This window comes from Oxyura jamaicensis, chromosome 8 (genome assembly GCF_011077185.1).
Source record: "Oxyura jamaicensis isolate SHBP4307 breed ruddy duck chromosome 8, BPBGC_Ojam_1.0, whole genome shotgun sequence".
NCBI lineage: Eukaryota > Metazoa > Chordata > Aves > Anseriformes > Anatidae > Oxyura > Oxyura jamaicensis.
In genome coordinates, this window is record NC_048900.1 from 11314741 (window position 1) to 11336794 (window position 22054).

Below are 22054 nucleotides of genomic sequence, written 5' to 3' on the forward strand. Positions count from 1 at the left end.
AACCCAGGAAGATGACTACCATTTAAATCACTGCATAGCATTCATGACAAAAATGCCTCTTTGCAGAAAAACTAAGAAAAGCATGCAGATACATGGCAATAAAGTGAAGCTTGTGTGTCAGAAAAGTACTTCTCAGGTAATATTAGGACAACCAAGCACACAAGACAAAACTGTACCTGACAATCCCTCACAGTTCAGAAGTATTTTCCCCCTAATGACATCAGGATTTGTTTAACTTCAAGATCTTGGAAAGTCACAGATACAAATCCCCAGTATCACCCTTACCTAAAAGGGTTTAAAAATTTTTGTTCAACTGAGAAATAAGGAAAGCAATATATCATTCAAAAGACTAAAGCAACACAGGCAGAAGGATTTCCTGTTACTGTCAGATACCTGGATCCCAAGGCTCTCTCCCTAAACACACTGAAAATGTTATCTGAAGGACCAGCTACGTTAAAGCCAACCTAGCAGGTACTGAAAAGGGAAGCATTGTATTGTACCAGATATGGAACATGAGTTAATAATTTCATGCTAATAAGCCTTATCCTGAGTTACGCTGACTTATGTGGCCACTCAGCAGATAGAGGCAAATTATGCCTAGATTGCCCCTAGAGTTCAGCTGATCTGCTTAAAGCATGCACAGGCCCAGAGGTCACTGCACCGCAGCTAGGCAAGGAATCCAGTTAAAAAGCTAAGTTTGCAAGGACATGGGACCCTAACAGCCTCTTCACAAGGAGGAAACACTGGGATGCTCCAAGTCAGGCTAGCTCATCCCCAGGCTCTTCACAAGAAACTTCTCAGCATTCACCAAACCCATGGGTTACAAAACATGACAGAACCTAAGAATTACCAGAATGCAGTCCTAAATAGGATAGCTTTTTCATCAGCTTCCCCATAACACACCCAACAAACTCAATTCAAGCAGCTCACACACACTTGTTGCTGAGCCTCAGACACTCGGCTTCGTGAACTTTTGCACTGAGAACGACCAACAGTAACCTCCTGGTTAGGAGATAACAAGCCCTTTCCAAGTCCAGCATTACCAGACAGGCTTACTCACACCACACAGAGATATGCTGTAGAGCTTGTTTGCACACCAGGCCTCTTCTCTGATTTCTGAGGAAAGAAGGGCAGACTCCACAGCCATCAGTTTACTGCTTTGAATGGTCTCATCTCAGCATTTAGATACAAGCCAAAGAGCCATGTCCTCTCTAATCATTCCAGATAAGTTTTCCTGCAGCAAGTACTGCCTAGTACCAACATCCCATTAAGCAGAACAGATTTACCTTTACGTATTTCCCGCTGAAAACACGTAAAACTAATTTTAAAGCAGTCTGGATTTTGGCAAGAGATTATTGCTGCCTAGATCATTTGCTGACTATATGCCAAGACCAAATTAGTTGATTAATTAATACACTAAAGCCAATTCAAGGGAAAAGATGTGAGACTAATATTCAGCTACTATGTCAAAGTGAAGTTACAGACTGAAACATTACAAGATACAAATCGACCTAGGGACAACCTGAGTACAACCCAAAATTATCCAGTCTTAGAACTCTGCAAGCAATGAAAGCTTCCAGCAGCACTGATGAGGCAAATGTACCCTAAGCTACACAAATGGAAGAGTCTGAGCCATTGTGGTCTTGAAGCCAATACCGGGATTAAATCAGCCATTGCTTCTGGGTTTGAATAAAGAAGGGATTAATAGCCTAGCAGCCTCCGTAAAAACTTCACACACTTCTGGAAAGTAGTCAATTGGCCCTTGACACTAACTCTTAACTTAAAGAGCAGATTGTGGTTGCTAATCAGGGAAGATTGATGGTGGGAAGTCACATTAGTGATTTAGTTTTTCTACAGAAAGAATTGCTAGAAAGATACTACATATTTATTTGCATACAAGATGCCATCTTCACCTGTCTAGAACTCCTTGGCTGCAGTACATGTCCATCTTGCCTAAAATGCTCCATACCAGAACACTGGCCTCAAGCTGCCTTTGGACATCAGCACTAATGCCTTAGGAATAGTTATGCACAAGCTAGGACAAAAATCTAGAAAAAGAAGTGTACTGGCACTTCTTTTGAGCAATTCTTCCACAGAAAACTGTCACTACTTAGACAAGCATATTGGACTACTTTAAGAGTCTGCTACATGAAACGCCTGAACTTCCTAAAACTTCAAACTTTGTGGCACAGAGCTGCAGATCTAACCCCACCACAGAGAGAGATTCCTGACCAGAGGGCTCCAGGTTTTGCACGGTCCTGTAATGCACTCAGAGCCTGACTTGTCTCCCGTCTCCCTGTGGCATTCTTACTGTCACCATCACAGTGGTGAGCAAAGAGCCTGCGGTAACCAGCCTGAAGCCTTTACAACCCTTCCGCAGCAACCTTGGAAGATAAAAGGCAGCTAGTTGTAACTAAACAGGATGCCCCTCAGCTGTCCTTGCTGTCCTCCACTGCAGCTTGGACTGTACTAGAACACAGCACTTTGTACTAAACCATCCCACCAGACCTATGAACACAGCAGAGGCGGGTACACTTCCAGGAGACTTGTCCCAGAATGTTTACTTGCTATCCACCCACAGTATCTCACCTGCAGTGACATTATGTTGCATTTCAGAGGTATTAAAATGAAAGGCTTTTAAAAAACAGGCACACCCACCTATCAGGTGCTAATTATCACAGCTCTATTTATTCTTTACCCACAAGCTTACAAGAAATCAAACTTAGGCATAACAGTTAAGGTGTTTACATAGATAAAGAGGTGGAAGTCCACTTCTAAACCCTTCGTAATTGTTTTCCATGAATCACTAACTCCCTGCAAGTTTCCAAAAACAGCATCAATGAAACAGTCCCATTCTACTGAATTAAAACATCAGTAGCACCAACAGCTGAATTAAAAAAAAAAAAGCTCAATTCTGTAAGTAGCCTGTGGCACAACTTTCTCTACAAGGTATTTTTTGTAAGAAGAAATCCAGCTTGTACTAAACTTAAATTTGCTACAACTCTTGTTCCAGCTTAAAGAGGTAGAGCAAAATAGGAACGTTATTCAGAACTGCACCAGTAAAAATTATCTCCTTGAATCACCAGTACCAGGGTTTTAGAGCTTATATTCGCATGGCACATTGTGACAAACTAGTTTAGCTTTTTGCTTATCCTCTTTTCCCAAGAAGAAAACAAGCTGCAATTCCATCATCAGCAGGTTGGAAAATGGTACAACATAACCCAGAAGTTTAAGACAGTCAGTGTCCACAGGCAAAACCACTCCAACTGCCACACAATTGTAGCTGCAAATTAAGGGACAGGCCACGTGCAGCAGCAACCCTCCCAGCCAGCCAACTACAAGTCACATTACTTTCTAGGCAGCTAGAATATAAACTGCTACAAACCCCACTAAGCCCAAGCGAAAGAATCTTACCATTGCTTGCGTTTTGGAAGGACCTCTCGCCCTCAGGTCTCCTCTGTGCTTCCTCATTCTCATGGGGCTTGTGGGCTGCAGCAGAGCCAGACTGGCGCTTCCTTGCACAGTCTTCACCTGCCATTGTTGCCTAGCTAGACCAGAAAAGGAGAGAACACAATTAGTGACAAAACCTCATTTATTCTTTAAATGGTTAAAGAATAAATTACATAGCCTTCTTTGCTCTATAGTTAAGATTTTTTTTTTCCATTATGAATTCAGAGTAGGGGTAGAGGAAAATAAGTACACACTTGTAGTAATTTACTGCAGGTCACATTTCCATTACTACAAGGGGTGAAGAAGCAAAGTATCCAAGTTTCTCCACCACTTCAAAAAAAAAAAAACAAACAAACAAAAAACACACATCTTTCATCTCCCCACAGCTCCCTCCTTTTCCCTATAGATTTAGGTATTTTAAATGACTCAAGCCTTTGTGAAATCTTTAAAAGCCCAAGAAGCCTTTGTAAATGCTTTCCAATAGTCAGTCAGACAGCAGAATTTGTCTTCAGAGAGCTCTGGCACGTTTGCTTTGCAGAATCAACCACATGATTTTACTTTAGCCAAGCCCCTTCCTGTCAAGTCTTCAGTCCTTACTGAAAGAGCAGTTTCCTCAATAGATCCTTGTACGCTGGTTGGCCAGACAATGGCTGTATAGCAAATAAAGGAAAAACAGGAAGAGATCAGGTCTGAGCTATGCCAGATTCAATGACAAAGGTCACTGCTGGGGACAGAGCTGCTAGCTAATACGGAACACCCAAACTACTACAGCTAGGCTGAAAAATGGAAAATCCTTCTTTAATGAAAAGGGGGAAGGGACTCCAGTTTGGTCACAGAGTGACATCCCAGCACACTGCCCACAAAGAACAGCTGGAGGAAGCTCACAGATACGCAACTACAACCAGGGTCAATTTTCAGAATTGGAATTCCAGAAAAAACATGCAGACACCTATGCAATTAGGTTTTCAAACTAATGCTTTTCGTTTTTGATACATTGCACCCCCACTTTGGTGCAAACTTGCTTTGGTTTTGAACAAATTTTGTTGTCAGTGAAAACAATACTTGCCCCAACACAGATGAGCTACTAGAAACAGGTAAGGAAAAGTCAGGCACTTGTAGAAAAAACAAAGGTGGCAGAATATAACTTAAGAATGAATTTCCTCAGAAAATTAAGGCTGACACTTTTGCAGAACAGGAACGTGGACTTTTATGGTCGCGTACCACCAGGCTGCAGCTTCCTGTTTGCCACCTCTATAGCAGGGCAATTCATCATTCCTCTTTTGGGCACCACAGGACACATTAAACTTCTCCAACACCAAACAACTCATTAATCAACCACCGCCACCATTTCTTGCAGGACACTGTCCCTTTTATCCCTGTGTCACAAGATCCCAGCCAGGTCAGTCCACATGTAAGAAAACCAAAGACCATAAAAATGACAAACTTCCAAGCTGGCTTTGTAAACCAGCCGACAGCTCACACCATCATAATTTATGTAATACAAAGAGCATTCACCTGAAGAACACAAAGGACCAGGCATGGAAACAGTAAACCTTCCTTCAGTTAACATGCTCAGCAGCACAGAAAGCTAGCTGGCAGGACTAGCCCACTTCTAACAGCTCTCCACACCTATTGCTGCAATTATTTTGAACAATACTCACACCTTTAAGTGCAAGCCAAGCACCACTGTGAAGACACTATGCTTTCTAGCTCCCAGCCTTCCCACCGGACTCCCAGTACAGACACTGCCACATCACATCAGAACCAGCAATCATTTTGCCCGCCTGGGGCTTACAGCTACATGGAGACCACAGCCAGGCAGCCACTTCAGTCCTCCTGCTCTTACACAAGTGAGGTAGCCAAAATCCTATCACATAAGAATGGTTCACTCTGATCGCAGTGCAGATTCTAAAGAAAAATGAGAGAAGAAGGAGGGGGGAATAAAGCAGCAACATTAATTTGGTCATTAACAATCTATCCCCTGAGCCACTACAGGGCCTCTCCACTGCCTCCTGATCCAAGTCAAGTTGTTCTCGTGAACTACATCCATCCTTGTGGGACACAGGTTCTCCAGCTCCAGCAGAGGACTAAGTTTACTTCTTTGCAGCGTATGCTCTTCATCTTCAAGAGGCGAGGAAGGCAGTCTCCTCTCCAATGCACACATGGGAGTTGTAAGAGTATCTGAGAGACTGACAGAAAGGAAGTAAGAATAACACGTTCCAGGATGGATGAATGAAGAATCATGTATGCAGAAGAAGAATTAAGGTAATTAACTTAGGGAGTTGGTATCCTAAGTGAGCTCTGCAAACGCGGTACCAAAACAACTCAGCGGAGGTCAAGCGAACAGAGCAAAGGATTTTTGGCACAGAAACAAGAACTGTGCTGGGGGAAATTTAGCAAAGCAGATATTTTCCTTATGTGGTTTCCACACGAGAAGCGTAATGCTACAGCACCTGAGGCACTACCGGCACAGCGGCGTCTTGGGAGAGCAGCAGACCTTCCCTCTGACCGCTGCTAGAGGCACACGGGTCTCGGCAGGGCAGGACCCAGAGGTTCTCCTCCTCCTCAGAAGGCAGAACCCCTCACGGCCAGCAGCCGCTCCTCTCACCCCGCTCCGAGCACTCGAAGGGTGACGCTGGCGTCCCCCAGCCAGGCTCCCCAGCGGGAACTCCCCGCTTTTACAGGCGTGACCGGTCCCAATAAAGCCGGGCTCCTCCGTCCTCCCTCTCGCAACCCTGCCAGCTGGCAGCACGCCCTCGGAACGAGCAGGGCTCACCTTCACGGGGGCTCCCCCGAGCCGGGCGGGCAGCAGGACGAAGCTGGGGTCTCACAGCGCGAGGAGAACGAGAGGGCAACGGAAGCAGCAGAGACCCGGCGGCAGCCGCCTCACGCAGCGCCCCTCCCCCGCCTCCCGTCACCTCAGTCCGCTCCCGCCGCCAACGGCCCCGCGCCGCCGCTTCCCGCCTCCGCCGCGCGCCGCGCACGTCACCGCGCACCAGGATCGGGGGGGGGGAGCAGAGGCGCCGCCGCCTCCCATTGGCTGAGTGGGAAGAGGGGGCGGGGAGAAGGCGGGTGGGAGGTGGCACGTGAGGCGCACGTGGGGGGCGCGCGCCCCTCCTCTCCCCTTCCCCCCCTCCCAATCCCTTCACGGTTTCCCGCCTCTCGCCTCCTGTCAGGGGCCGCCCCCGGGTCCTGTCAGCGTCCGGCGGCAGCTCTGAGACCCCCGAGACGCCCTGCGAGGGGCTGGGGGGCCCCGGCTGCCGCAGCCGCCCTCGTCCCTCGGGAGGAAGGCAGCGGCTGCTCAGCCAGCGCCTCGTCCAGCTCCCGGGGCTGGGCGACACGCGTGGCCTCTGCAGGGACCCAACTTCAAAAGGTTTTACCCGAGCAAGGGCAAATATAATGAAGGGGAAGCACCCACGGAGCGCCTGCCAAGTTGTGTGGTGCTCCCTGTCCCCAAGAAGGGGCTTTGTGGGCTGCTTGCTCTCCCAAGTGTTCCCGGGGAGCCCCAAGGACGCCTTCTGTGGGGAATGAGCCACAGCTCGACCGTGAGGTGGGTGCTGAGGAAGGGGCCTGGACAGAGACATCTCATTTTTCCCGGTCCGTAGCCTGGAGTGAGAAGAATTGGGTGAAAGGCTCAAACCCACACCCCTGCTTTGTGCCTTTCTCTAGGAAGACACAGGCACATGATGGACTGTGAGTCACTGGGACACGTCAGCAGCAAACAAACTCTAGTAACCTTTCAGTAGCTGCAATTTACAGCGTAGATGGCAAAGTATTGCTAAAATAAGAACTAAGCCACTAACTTTTGTGTCTTTTCCTTCTCTTCACGGCTTCAAAGCAGTGCTATGCATGCTACGTGTGTAGATACACCTCAAAAGGTTGTCCCAAATAGGTACAAATTATGCTGAGGTACTAAAACATTTCAAAGTTTGTCACATTTTACCTTACTGTTAGTACAAAAAAATAATTGTTTTGGCCAACGCTGTACTGGGTCTGGCATACCCACGCATACCCGTGAAATGCTTTTTTAAACCTGTAACTGCTGGAACTATTAAGTTATTTTGAAGAATCCTCGGGGACTCTGAGTGGAGCCACTGAGTGAGAGTGAAAAATTTAGTCTGCAGTGATCCCACCACCCATCTTCCATGCCATTTAATAGGAAAACTGTTGTAAAAAATGAAAAGGCAAAAAATCCTATCATCAGTGCAAATAGCATGGATGATAGCACTGGGAACTTTAACAAAACTGAACCCGTTTCTATCAAGCCGTTTTTAGCACAATGCTTCTTAGAGATACTCTAAGTCAGGCTATCCATGACCACTGGTGCCCTCATGCTGCAAACGCTGTGCTAGCTTTTTACACAGAAGTGTCTTGTGGTGCCAGCATGACCTGGGTGGATGAGTGGAAAAGAAAAGAAAAAAAAAAAATATATCTCTGAAAGCTTGCTAAAGATGAAAAAATTGTTGATGAAACTGTTCCATCAAATCAGTAAAACCACAACTCCAGATGGTAGGAAAATGAGATACCTTTAGCAAAAAGAAAAGTGCACCTAACTTTCAGAGCTAATCAACTTGCTTTTCTTATTCTGCCTCAAAGGGATAGGTGCCACCGTATTTTAACACCTCTTGAAAAATGCCTCAGGCCAAAGAAGCACGGTGTGGTGGGCACTTAGCTCACTTCTGGTCACTCAGCCTTTCCCTAAAAGCGCTGTTTGACAACATACCCTTCCTTCCGTTCTGAGTGTGTTTCCAGGCAGCTCACCCAAGGTGAAAAGCAAAGCAGCTCCCCTTGTTACGTATCTTCCCATCCTTTAAAAAAATAGAAAAAGCCATTGCCACCTGTTTTTTTGCCACTCATGCCTATCTTCTGTTGTTGTCTTCACAGGTCCAACCTGCTGTATTGTTTCATCATTTACTCTGCTTGTCAGCAAGCTGCTTCTTGATTTTCTTGAGTGTTTTCCATTAATCCTGCTGGTTGCATTGCTCAAAGGTTGCCTAACCACAACCGTTTCTGAGCACCCCTGGATGAATCATGGCATGGCCGCCCCCATTTGCTGGCATGGCAGCTGGTGTCCCTGACACTCCAACCCTTTACTTATGCTTACTTGCTTCTGATGTTAACTCACACGTGCCGCCCAGGGTGGACAAATACATCCATGTGGTGACTGCTGGGGTCTGTGAGCATGACTGGTGCTGACCGTGAGTTATGGTGAGATGGGGACAGTCAGGGAGCAGAGGCAGAGCGCTGAGGTCGTTGCAGCCCCTCTAGAAAACCTGTGCCCAGTCCTGTTCCTTTCCATCTTTCTCAGCACTGTTGCAGCACAGATGTGATTAACGCTGCCTATTCCTTATTCTGTATACCTACTTTATTTGCTATTTTTAGTTAGCCCAGGTACTAAGTAGCTGTGGCTGTTTCTGATGCTGGCATTTATTGCCTCTAATTTTGACTGGAATCATTAATTCCTTTAAAACTTCTATCTAGGCTTTAAGTACAGTCACCTGGAAGCCTCAATACTCTCACATGTTTCGGTGAAGTGTAGTATTTCCTACAATGTGCTGTTTACAAGTATAGTTTCTAATTTCCCAACAGGTATGCACCATAGCAACATCCTACTGTATAAATGAAAGCACTCCCTCAAGTGGTAGAAAATATTGTTACACGTTACACTTTTTAAATGTTGATTTTTTTCCTTAAAAAAAAAAAAAAAAAAAAAAAAAAAAAAAAACAGCAAAATGAGAGTAAAGTTAGACCTATAAGGTAACGACTATTTTAAGTACAGCAGTGAATGAGCTTTTGTTTTTGCATAACCAGAAAAAAAAATGGTGCTGATGTAAGACTGAGGCCAAAACTCCATCAGGCAAGAGCTGCAGTTAAAAACAAACAAACAAACAAAAAAAAACTGTAGAGGACTTCAGCCATATCTGATAATGCATGACTGAATTTTGGCAAGAAAACCTAACACTGGCTCCAGCAGACATCACATCGCTGAGGATGCCTGAAGTGTTTGTAAATCATAAAGACTGCTTTTAAACCTCCAGTTCAAGTTTTCACAGTTCCTGCTATCATCATGTCAAGATTTTGTATGTAATTACCCTTGTTCGTCTTTACTTTGTATGCAGCCTTGAGAGTTTTCAAAATATTTGGCAAAAGAGATTCAGATTAGCGCACTTCTTCGAAAAGACAAGCAGCAGGAATTAAACTCAGACTCCAGCAAACAATTCCTCGTGCAGCTACTCTCCAAGCAATGAAGTTGCTGTTTTTGCTGGCAGTTCAAACAGTCAAGGAAACAATCACATCTCTCTCGGCAGAGGGCAGTGGTATCCTTGCTTGTCATATCGCACCACTTTTTGCTACTGAGCTGAAATCATCCTTTAAAAAAAAAAAACAAACAAAGCCCTACTGCCTGGCGGCAGCAGGGTGCTGGATTTCTCTGCAAGCTCAGAAATTCAGGTGCTGAGCTTCTTGCTACGACCATATGCTTCTGTGAAACTTGCATTGTTTTCTGAGAGGCAAATCATTTTTCCTTTCCCTACCATTTTGAAGTAATAGGATGAATCTTGCTAGCTGGGCTCGTATAGTTTTGTTTGTTTGCTTGCTTGTTTAAATTGAGGGGGTTCTTTCTTCAGTATAGTTAAAAAGGAGAAGATCCTTCTAATCTGGCATCAAATCATGAAAGGTACTGAATCTGTATATGTATAACCACTGTTTAACCCTGCCAAGCTGAACTGTTTTTTCTGCTACTGCTCTTTACCTTCTGTAACATCTCAGCTTTCTCTTTCTGTTAGGCTCAGAAACAATTTAATCTGGGTCCCAACCACATTATATATGATAATCACTCTCCGCGTGACATGAGCTCAAACCAATCTCAGATTTATTTTGTAGCATATGCTGCAGCTTATTAAAATTGCATGAAAGTATTGAATTGCCTCAGCGAGAGGGGCTCTGAAGTCATTTCAGCAGGAACACACCGCATTAAATGCGCAGGCAGCCCTGGAAGAGTGACTTTGGAGTTTAGTTCCAGAACAAACAGGCCTAGCTACTGGTATTGACTCTTCTGCTTCTAAGGGCTTTCTAAATATTTTTGTGGAAACACAGTGCTGAATTTGGCCAGTGTCTCCTTCCCGTTCTTCCACCAGCAACTCTACGTGTTCCTTGTGATTCCACAGACTGCCAGCTGTGTTGCACAGCTGGGACCCTTCCTTGGGAAGGTAAGACACAGTAGGTGGAAGAGGGGATGCTTCACACCTATTTTAATGACTGCTCGCTCTGTAGATCATTTGTCCCATACTGTAGCTGTGGTGGCCCTCTTGGCATGTCGTGTGGCACTGCTCTGGAGGGAGATGGCAGGGTATGTTCTGCCCCTGGCTGGAGGGGTTAACAGCTCCAGGGGTTGATTTTTGATCCTTTCAGACACCTCCGTGCATAAACCTGTCAGACGTGCTACGTTTGGTCTTTAGTTCTGGTGTTCATTTCCAAAGGGGGATTTAGTGACAGATTAAAGGTAAGGAGAAAGAAAAAAAAAGAAAGAGGAATCAAACAACTGCAGAAATACACAAATAGATACCAGGAAAAAAAAAAGGGGGGGGGGGATGCAAATGTCACATGGTATAATCATGATAGATGATTCTGGCCTTGCTGTGGCCTCTTTGTGGTGTTTCTTCTGAAGCAAAGGGAGCCCAACACCGCCTCCTAGAAGCAGCATTTCTCTTACCACAGAAAGGATGAGAGCTGAGGAGGAATTAGCATGACCTGTCAGTAAAATCCATTGCTTAGCCAGTTTGGACCAGAAATCTCTTCCTCTCAATACTTTGTAATAATTTGTTTCCTTTCTCTGTTTCCTAGGTCAAAGTGAAGCACTCCGCTCTCCTGATAGCTGCTAAGATGCTTAGCTGGACAAAATAGCGTAAGTCAGTATTTTCTACCATTTCCTTGTCTCCCTCTCTTTTTACTTGTAACAGTAATAAAGCACTGACTGTTGGTGAACATGGAAGAGAATTGGTGCTTTTGTAATGACTGAGCCAGGGGAATTCCCAGGACAGGCATTTGAAGGTAAAAATCGCAAAGTCCTACCTATTCTGTATGTTGCAAAGCCCATGTTATAGGGACTAATAACTTTCTGTGTGCAGTAAGCAACATTTGCATTTTCTGATGTGGGAGACTTGTAAACTTGTAAACTGAGAAAGGATTTTCAGCTTTCAGCATGAGGCATTTCCTCTTTTCCATTTTGTTTTAATCTCTGCAGAGATAGATGACATCTACTGAAAGTAGTCCCAAACAGGATGATGCAGCCAGGCCTGCTGCTCTCCCTTCTGCAAGAACCTTTCCCAAGCCTGACATGGACAGAGAACACCATGCATTTATGGCTCCCCTGCCAAAACCTTCCCTCTTCTCTGCTCAAGCCCATTCCCATTTCTTCTTTTTTGCTTCTCCCTGACTTTGGAAATACCTGGCCAGAGAGGGAACCTATCCACATGTTCTCATCTCTGCCTGCCTGATCAGGGAAAGGAGGGAGTGCTGCGGGTTATACATCCTGAGAGACTGGAGAGGGCAGTACTTTCCAAGTTTCCAAGCTGCCTTGGAAAGAAGTTTGGGGTGATGGTAAGGGAGAACAGTGTAGGAGCCAGGAGCAGAGACAAAGCAGAAAGAAAGAAAATCCAGATTTCTGTATGGTCTCTCAGAAGAATTGGACTGAAACTTGGCATCTCTGGCCATAGCAACAAGTAGAGCAGTAAAGAATGACTTGGTACAATGCAGTGCTTTTTGAAGGAGATGACAAGCGTGAAGGAACACTTCCAAAACCCTGAATTCAGATAGATCTATGTCACAGCTGAGTCTCTGGCAGCTCTCAACAGAATTTCACTGAAAGTGAAAAAAAAAAAAAAAAAGAAAGAAAAAGAAAAAACAGCCAGAGTTACAAAGCTGAAAGAGGAGCTTTAGCTATCAGCTGACAACCAGCAAAAATGGGAGATTATAATGAATCTATACTGGGAGGTGAAACAATCTGCAGGGTTTGCTGCTGCAGTTGATCGGCATTGGGCTGAGTTGATGTGGTTACAAGAACATCTTTGTGCTCAGCAATATTCCGTTGTTGGCCTAGTGCCTTGAGGCTTGCATGCTATGGAAATATGGATGAGGAGATGAAAACTTGAGTTTGTTTAAAGGATTTAAATCTGAAGATGGCAGGCCCAGGAGAGGGATTCTGAGCTCAAGCATGTAGGTCATGCAAGAGAGGTCTTGTCTTCACTAGCAAGTTAATATGAAATATAGTAAAAGTGTTCCTGTTAGTTCAACCCTTGCCCCCACACACGAAAAAGCCCCCTCATTGCATAAAGTGGCTGGAGAAACACGAATCAACAAACCAAGTGGAAAACAGGGTAAACCCTGAGTGAGTTTGGTTCATCCTTTGCCACTGCTATTTCTCTACAGTACGGACCCACGTTAGAACCACTGAGACAATCAGCAGGGCTTACTCCCCAGTTTTTTCATTTGTGTTTTCCTCACTGTCTGCCAGCTCCTTGCTTCCCATTTATGAGCTTATTCACCTAGTTGCAAAAGGCTTCCAGCACCCATAATAGCAACCACCCATCTTCAGTGTGGAAGTCTGTGCTTTATTATTCTGAAAATCTGCCTCAGAAGACCTCATTTCACTGTTGCCTGCTGATCCAGCACCAAGTTATGGGAGAATCACTGGTGTGATGCTACTGTACTCTGTGATTTTAGGGGGAAGGATCCAGGCTGAAAGCTTTCTGGAGGTATTCCAAATGAGCTGTCATGAGAAGAGAATCCAATACACAAGACCTCAGTGCTGAGGGAAAATCAGAGGGTTTCATGTACTCAGAGAAAAAGTATAGAACTATAAATGCTAACTCAGTAACTCCCCAGGAATGAGCATGTGCCACGCTGGGACTAAATGCATCATTAGCAAATCCCCAAGGCCAGCTCTCTATTTCAGACTGCACTGTATAACAACTCCAAGGAACGTACAGACACAGAGGATGCTGATAATTTCACAGTTACTGCTTCCCTGTGAGGCAGAAAATAGAAGTGCTCTGAAGCTCCTTCTCAGGAACGCAAAAGTAATGTTTTCCAGAGCCATCAAAAGCTGGAGAATATAGGTGTGTTCTCTGCAAACAGGGAGAAAAGAAAACAGAATAGCCTGCTGCCGTCACTGTGAAAGGAGCCACTCAGCTGATCAGGCAAGCTTCGTGGGCTGAAGTTATAGAATTGGTCCCTTGCAGAAGAAATACTGAGGGATGTAAAGTTGGCTTAAGTAAACAGAAATCTCAGGGTCATGTACAATCCACAGTGGATTCATGCTATAACAGCATCTCCCCTGGCAGCACGGACTGTTAATGCACGTCACGTCTGCCCTTTATCACAAGCAGCCCCTGGGAAAAACTTTGAGACAGATCACTCAAGGTAATTTTGTAGTGTGACTACATCCTGAGAAAGAAGAGACAAAAAGGGAAAGGCAGACAGCAGACAGCCAGGCGGTCTCTAGCATGCTGAGGTCAAATTCCCCTTTCTGTCACTCTTGGGCATGAGAAAGTTGAGGATGACACAGATAGGTAACAGACACACTCCCGTCTCTGCTGGCAGAGACGGACAAGGCAGAAGCAGACTTAAACATACACTCGTGTGAGCACAGCGATATAATCTCTGACAATCAGAAAGAAGATGCCCAGGTTTCAGTCTTAAATGTCTCAACTTCTCTGCATAGTTCCCATTGCACAGTAAATATCTCAGCTGTATGAAATGTGCTGTTGGCTCTAGGGAGGTATTATTTCAGGTTGGCTGCAGCTGGGAGTATGGAGCATGGCTTCAGGCCTCATTAGGTGCACACTTGACAAGTTTTCTGCACAAACGTAAATGGAAGAAAGGTTTTCTTAAGAAGACAAGGCTTGTACAGTCATCCTGTGTGTGTGGTGAAAGGAGTGTCTGTCTGTCAGCCCCATCTGTCTTTTACCTCCAGTAACTTTCAAACCTGTTGGCTAATCTTACTCAAATCAGATGGAGAAGCAGAGGTTCCAGAAATATTCAGTTCCTATGAGTTGAGGCCAGTTAGAGGACAGTCTTAATTAATGCTCTGAATGGAAGAAACCTGTAGATGAAGAAGAATTTAAATTGGCAGGGGTCACTGGAGCTCATGTAGGCCGGTCTTCTGCTCAAAGTACAGCTAGCTTCAAAATTAGATCAGGTTGTTCAGGACCTCATTTTGGAGACCTCCAAGGTGTCAGAGAATTCACCCTGGACCTCAACACAAACCCACAGAGTGCAACTGCCTTGGCTCTGCTACGCAGGCCTCAGCAAACTACTTTTCCCTTCTTTTAAAGAGGGCTTGGAAGTGGCAGCTGAAGGCAAAGTCTGCAGTGATCCCCCACACCAGGCAGCCCACAGGACTCAGCTTATGTTAAATATATTTAACCAGCAGTTAGTTACTTAATTTTGGCATTCTGTGTTAGTTAATGATTAAAAGTACAAAGGTCAAACTCAGAGACACAAGGCTTTGTGTATCTCATTATTTGCTTTACCAGAAGCTACAAGGGAAGGAGTGCGGCTCTGTGTGAGTGGGAACTACGGGCTACATATCCAGCCTGACAAGCTAATGAGAACAAGTCATTCATTAACAGAAGACTTGCTGCTAGGCAAACACACACAGCTGGTATGGGAGAAGAATTTGGATGTGAAATGAGACAGTGTAGTTGTTTTTTTATAAGACATTTCCTACTTCAGCAAGTTTACAGTCTAAATAGAGACCACACAAAACACATTAAGAGCCTGATCAGAGAAAGGTTAGGGCTTATGTATTTTCTGAGAGGCTTGGTAATGAGCAGAGAGGCAACATTTGCAAAGAGAATGGAAATATTTGCATGTTTAACAGAAGGAACAAGTTTTAAACTTAAGTGAGATTTGATTACAAATGTATATGCTGATCTCTTGGGTACTATTCTGTTCTGTGCACTCACACAAAGAAACACATTTGCAGAAACATCTCTAAAAACCCTGGTGCTTTCTCCTTCTTCATTTCTACAATTACACTTTTCTTTGGTTAGTTTCACATTCCTCAGCACTTTTTAAAGAAACAATTCAATTCAATTTGAAAACTAAAAAATTGAGATATTTAATTCTGTATTACAGTATGAGGCAGGAACACCATGTCATTTGAAAGACATGGTAATTGCTTGCAATTCTTGCATAATTAAATAAAAAAGCCTGCCAAGGAAGAATCTACCAGGTCTTTGTCAAATTAAACAGTAACAATACTTGAGACTGAACTTTCACTTTAAGAAGTGATTTAATTATTTAGGACCATTGTATAGAGCATGGCATCAGTCATGGCCGGGGCACATGGGCATTTACCAAAGCAGTCCACAGCAAGTTTGGATCCATGCCACCCTGAATTTGTAACAGAGAACACCAATCCTGCAAGAAGTTGTACACTTAGGTTTCCTGACAAGACCAGAGACTAAATTCAGAAATGATTCAGTACCGGGAATGCAATCACAGAGAGATTAATTATTTTAACAAGGGCAACATTGCATTGTTTGATTTTCAGTATGATTTAGAAAAGTGCAATGAAGGTGCTGGGAGCTCTGGCTGGCAAAGTATCCTGAGCATGAGTGACAACCAGAGGGGGCAAGAAAGATGACAGCGGTGAAGGAAGCATGAGGGGAAATCAGCATGTGAAGCAAAGTGCATGGAGAGGAATCACTGTTAAGTCTTTATTCCATCTTATTTTAACTGCATTAAGTATGCATCAGAGGAATCTACGGTGGGATGAGTTTGGTCTTAGGGGCATTGATGGAGATAGTACAGTAAGCACTCTGAAGCATTTGCTATCCTTTAGCTAAATGTCAGCTCTTTGGCTACAAACCTCTCAGTGAGAAAAAAGTGAAAACACAAAACAAAAAGCTTCCATCTGCAGAGTGGAGATCTCTCACTATCCAATCAGCTAGTAAGACTTCAAATTAAGAACCAAAAGAATTAGGCTCCTAAACACATATTAAGGCAATGCTGAAAGTCTGGTGGCAAAACACTCCTATTGACCCTCCTGCAGACAAATGCCTAAAGGCCTGAATCATCACCAGCACTGTTGAGGGACCTCGTATTACCTCAGCAAATGTACTTGATCACTTAGACACACTGTGCAAGTTGAGTACTAATTTGCAATTGCCAGCAGGTGCAGAGACTTGTCATCATTTTCTGTTTGGTAGAGACATCATTTGCCAGAGAAAAAGGCAAACAAACACCATTCTTAATGTTCCTATTAGCAACCTTGACAACCTTTCGTGCCTTAAACAGATGCTTGGGAAGGGCGGTGCAGCTGTAGCACTCACACAAATGTATCAGTCAGGAAAACAGTTACTGAAGAAGTCCTTTAAGTTGCTTTTTCCATGTCTCCCCACCTCTAGCTCTGCTCCAATGGAGGCCATGAAAAGGTTAAGGCTATACGATGATGGGAATAGTTCACGCGCAGCCTCAGAGTAGTTAATATGTTCCAGTGCACAGTTAATAGATATACACACAATGACCAGCCACACAGTTAGGATCCTGGGAGGGTGGTTAGTTGGATAGTATACCTAATGCAAAAACAGAATGGATGTGTTTGTAGAGTTTTATTTTAACTACCGTGGAAGAAAAGAACAGTTGTTAGGAGAATAAATTTCATCTGTTAAGGGCTGCACGTGAACCTTTTGTGCTGTTGGGCAAAATCTGTTAGAAAGCTGCACTTCCTGAGAAAGCTTTTCAGTTTGTAGCTGCTCATTGAACAGGCACGCAAGTACTTCAAGCAATCTTGCATGCTCTGTGCATACATTCTAATTTAAATCATAGTAATGATTAAAAATAACTTTTTAAACAACTCTGAAATGCTACCTATTGTGCCACGAAAGATCTCTGTGGATGGTGTATGTTAAGAGCTGTCAGTGACAGATGACAGGATAAGCGTATGTCAGAAATTACATTCTCCTTTGAAATGGCTCAGCACTTACAAGCTTTCAGCGTTTATTTCAGGGTAACTAACCTCGTGTCACAAAGTCTTTATCAGATATTAAAATCTTTCATTCTCTTTTTAATGTTTTTCCCTAGAACCCTTTTGTTCTGGCTCAGAGGTGGCTGCCTGCTGTTGGTGCAGATGACGGCTGGGTGTTACAGGTAGCTGAGCGGCCATGCCAGGGCCATCTAGTGGACATCACACTCTGCCTGTGCAGATATCCCAGGTGAGTTACAGCTGTCCTGAGTTCCATGATTTGTTCTGCTATTGTAGTAAAAGCGCAATAATCTTGACGTGGGAAGCACAGGTATCCTTTACTCTTGAGGACTCCCCAGATGCCTAGGAACAGGCCCCTGCTGTCCTAGGCAATTCACAAATACCTCAACTAATACTGGTCATATCCTAAATACAGGCCAAATGTTTAAAATAAATCTATTTCTCTGTTCAGCTTTGATACACTGAAGGTGTATGAGCTGGAAGAAGAGCAAAGATTATTCCTAGAACTAATTTTCAAGCCACCAATACAGTAATGCTAGTTAATTTTTCCTGAGTTACAAACAAAAACTGCCCAGTTGACTCAACACTCAGGCCCAGTAGTCTCCAATTTATCCACAGGCTTCTTCTGGCACAGAACCCACACTTCAGGCAAATGACAGCTGTGAGTTCATTACATAATGTGGAGCACATAGGACTGCTCATCCAGCAATTACTTATCTTGTGATTTTTGGAGCACACTGTGGATATGGAGCAATGTATTGTCAGTACTTAGAAGAAACTCCAAGAAATGGGTACATGGTAAATACTTAAAGTCAGTTCAGAAGTGATTCTAGAAATGCCATATTTCTGGTCAGGCATATTACTGTAATGTCAATGCTGCCTTTGTTTCTCGGTCCTATTATCCCTTACTCAAACAGCTCATGAGATGGCAGATTGACTGGAAGCCCAAAACTGCCAGGAGGGCAGTAACTATTAGGATACCACATTAACACAAAGCTGCCAGCCCTCTTCAAAAGAAATTACCTTCTGACAAACAAACCTATTCCTGATAATGCATAAGCCTGATAACATCACAGCTGATAATAATAGGTAGCATTGATATGCATTTTACCTCTTCAAAGCACGTTGTAATCTTTGCATAGTTAATAACTGTGACACTCCATGAAGTAAATACTCATTAGCCCCTGTTCTAACAATAAGGAATGGCGTGGCTCAGTGTCATCAGTGACTCAGTAGCAAAGAGTCATTTTCAGTTTGGAAAGTTTCTTGTTTATATCCCCATCGCTCTTCTAGCAGGCAATCCAGAAGAGTGGTCACCAACACAGGCTTGGCATCCCCTGCTGTGTGGGGCCAGAGGAAACAATACTATGTAAAAGATGTAGTTGAGAGCAGCAAGTGGGATACAGTCTGAGGACATAGCTTGTTTAGCAGACTGTCCACAACCAGTAATGTCTTGGGCATTGGTTTTGAAGCTTTTTAAATAGGGTATGGCACAATCTAAAAATACTACTATCCGGTAGCAAACGGTAACCATGCTGCACCCCCTTCCCTTTGCAAGACCTTGTTAGAAAGCCCCTGCTTGACTCCATCCCCAGTTAAGACATACCGGTGTCAGACAATTTCTGTGCAGTCAGCCATTAAGATAACCCACAGTAAGCTGTTATACGTGCACAAGCTGCTGATATGGAGAATGAGGGATTTCATAACGTCTGAGGAATAAGAGCAGTGATTAAACCCAATTCTCTTTAGTGTACCGACATATAATAGTCTCTTGATATTGGCATCTTCTTTTAAAGTGCTTATGGCCTTCTTCTGTGTAGTTCTTTAAGATCAGTGAGTAAAAAGGCATTAGGAAATAAAAATACGATTCCTGTTGATTGGAAAGAGTGGTTCTATCCTGCAAGGCAGCTGCAAATGGCACGAGGAGTTTTATGTTTGTTGTCTCTCTGCAGTCTCCAGAGAACATATATTTTGTTTACAAGGCAAACCATTTACAAATGCCAAACCCTGCAAATTCTAGCTGGAATAAGACCAGGAAAAGTCTCCACTGCGGAGTGTACCTCTGTGGACCAGTTCTGCCTGAGACTGTCTGTCCTGCAGAGACACCCTCTGCTCATATCCACATAGCCGTGTCCCTTGTAGGTCCCAGGACTTGGCAGTGCGTACCCCGTGCTACTCCCCAAATACTCCCAGGGCTATTTTATGAACTGTTTCGTTGTGTGTTATTAGCAAGCTTCTCTCTAATTCCTGATCTCCCCTGTGTTCTTAGTCCATGAACGCAGTAAGCGAAGGCATTTCTGGCTGCACAGGCTCCTCGCTCCTGTTCACCCTAGCCCGTGTCAGAGAGCACACCAGTCTGGCTGGGTGAGCCACCCCTATTTAAAGGCAGAATTGTTATTGCAGCTGGGTGCATTTTGAGTGCATGTGAGAGTATGGATAGCATTTTGGTAGCTCCTGGTGACCCTGGGAAGGTAGAACATGACTTCAGAAGCATCACTGGAAATTTCATACGCAAAAACTGATTTCCATGGAGGAGTTTCTCCTCGCCATCCCAGTCTAGGACAGTCACAGGAAGGCTGATCTAGATGCGGGTTGCTGGGGCTCCTTGGAGGCTGCCTGCCAACAAGCCAAGGTGACGCTGCTCTTAGTGTTGTGGTGAGGGCACCTGAGACTAACAGCATTGCAGCTCATCCCCAAAGAGGCAAACATAGCCAATACATCGCTGAAAGAGAAGCTAGCTTAGAGAGCGGAATACCTCCAAGAACCTAGGTCTTCTAAACTGTAACAAGCACACGATCTCTCAGGATGAAACCTCCTTCCTTCTGCTTTGAATTGGGAAGCCTTATGCTAGAGAAGCTGAAAGAAGAGAGCTTAATTGCACGCTAATTAGCGACGGTGTGTGCTCAGCCACCTGATGACAAGATGCTACTGCCAGCCGCGCCAGTCCAGCAACACGCCTGATGTTACTCACACCGTTGTGCCTTGCTGTTCCTCCCTGCCCTCAGCCTGGGGAGGACGAGGAGAAGGAGGGCAGGTGACATGCCGCAGCCCAGGGAGTTCACCTAGGGCCTGATGAGCAGGGGAAGAGGAGGTGCACGTGGTGCGGGCAATGCACAAGAGTGGGGACATGGCGCGTGCACAACAAAGAGGAGGGCCTGGAGGAGGTTGGGTTACCCATCGAGACCTGCAGGCTGCCACCCGTGTGCCAGGGCCACGAGGAGGGTGTGAGCTCTCCTTCTGGGACCTGGACCGCATGGGAAAGCGATCCCATGTTTAATCCACCTGCTTGGGTGTGTAGGCTACAGCCCAGGTAAGGGCCCAGCTTTAGCCTACAGTGAGGCTGCGTTCTGAGATCGTGGGGTCATTTTGCCACCAGTGGGATAACCCCTGGGGATGCGTGCAGTGACACCGATGCAAACACCAACGTCCGAGCTCAAGCTGTGACGGATGCGTGGCCAGGCATCGCCGCGATGGCGATAGGGCTGAGCCCCGCTCCTCGTTGGGCAAACACACCGGGGCCCTGCTCCTGAGTGCTGCAGGCCTCACCCCAAGGCGTGAAGGAACCCGCTGATGTGCAACATATCGCGATATGGGACGGCCACGAAAGCTGACAAGACACTTAGAACGGACAGACCCCGAGCTGCCCAACGCTTGGAGGAGCACAAAACGCCCCGGCGGCGGCGCAGCTCCCCCATCGCCGCTCCCCACTCCTTCCCCGCGCCATCCATCGCGACCGCTGTCGCGACGGGCGGGGGCGGGCTCCCCGGGAGGACCGGAGGTGGCTGCGGGAGCCGCTCTGCCCGCTCCGCCGGCGCTCTGTGGTTTAAGATGGCGGCGGGGGCCGGGGGGGCGAGGCCGTGAGCGGCGGGCCGGGCCGGGCCGGGCCGGGCCGGGGGGCGGCGGCATGTGAGCGGGGGCCGCGGCCGGCAGCGCGGCGATGGGGCAGCAGGTGGGCCGCCTCGGGGAGCCGCCCGCCGGCCTCCAGCACCACCAGCAGCAGCAGCAGCCGCGGGCACCGCGCGGGAGCAGCGCGGGCAGGCCGGCGGGCCGCCGGCGGGAGGCGGCCGGGCGCACGGCGGAGGGCGGCTTCAACGTCTTCGCCCAGCACGGTGAGCGGGGGGAAGGGGCCGGGGGCGGCCTGCCGCCGGGCTGGGGGCTCGGGGGGTGGCGCTGGGCAGGGCACGGCAGCCCCGCCGCGCTGCTGCCACGTCCCGGGGGATGCTCGGCCCGGCTGGGTGCGGGCCTGGCAGCGGGCTCGGGGCCGGGGGAGCTTCCCCGGGGCTTGGGGGGGTGCCCGGGCTCGCCCCCGTGCCCAGCGCCGCCGCGGGGAAGCGGAGCTTGCAGCGCTCCTTAGCTGTCACCGCCGAGGTTCTGAGCTCGGGATGTGTTTACAAGGATAAATGTTACGCGTGTTTACAAAGATAAATGATACATGTGCTTGCAAGAGTTTACCGAGGAACTTACAACGTGCCCTTCTAGATCTATGGCTCGCTGTTGGTATTATAGAGCCCGAAACAGGAAAGGATTTGGTTTTGATTGAGGTATTACAGCTGCCCTCCAATTTGCAGCTGAAGTTTATGCCTATCCATTTCTATCTTATCACTGTAAGCTGAT

The 22054-nt window shown here is 46.1% G+C and overlaps 2 protein-coding genes across 7 annotated transcripts in view; one reads left to right on the forward strand and one right to left on the reverse strand.

Annotated features, from left to right (window-relative positions):
* Positions 1–6422, reverse strand: part of SOAT1 (sterol O-acyltransferase 1) — a 29049-nt gene extending 22627 nt beyond the window's left edge. The window contains exons 1-2 of one of the 4 annotated variants that reach the window (XM_035333396.1): positions 6369–6422; positions 3415–3548 (exon numbers count right to left, since the gene is read on the reverse strand). In XM_035333396.1, coding sequence (XP_035189287.1) covers positions 3415–3538 — 124 coding nt within the window. In that variant the 5' untranslated portion in view covers positions 3539–3548; positions 6369–6422. Of the gene's footprint in view, positions 1–3414; positions 3549–3882; positions 3990–4965; positions 5086–6368 lie in introns of those variants that run through there. The other 3 variants (XM_035333395.1, XM_035333397.1, XM_035333398.1) reach the window with 3 other exon arrangements.
* Positions 6423–21108: 14686 nt separating this feature from the next.
* Positions 21109–22054, forward strand: part of ABL2 (ABL proto-oncogene 2, non-receptor tyrosine kinase) — a 46722-nt gene continuing 45776 nt past the window's right edge. For all 3 annotated transcript variants that reach the window (XM_035333967.1, XM_035333968.1, XM_035333970.1), the window contains exon 1: positions 21109–21549. In XM_035333967.1, the coding sequence (XP_035189858.1) occupies positions 21378–21549 (172 nt within the window). In that variant the 5' untranslated portion in view covers positions 21109–21377. The remainder of the gene's footprint in view (positions 21550–22054) is intronic.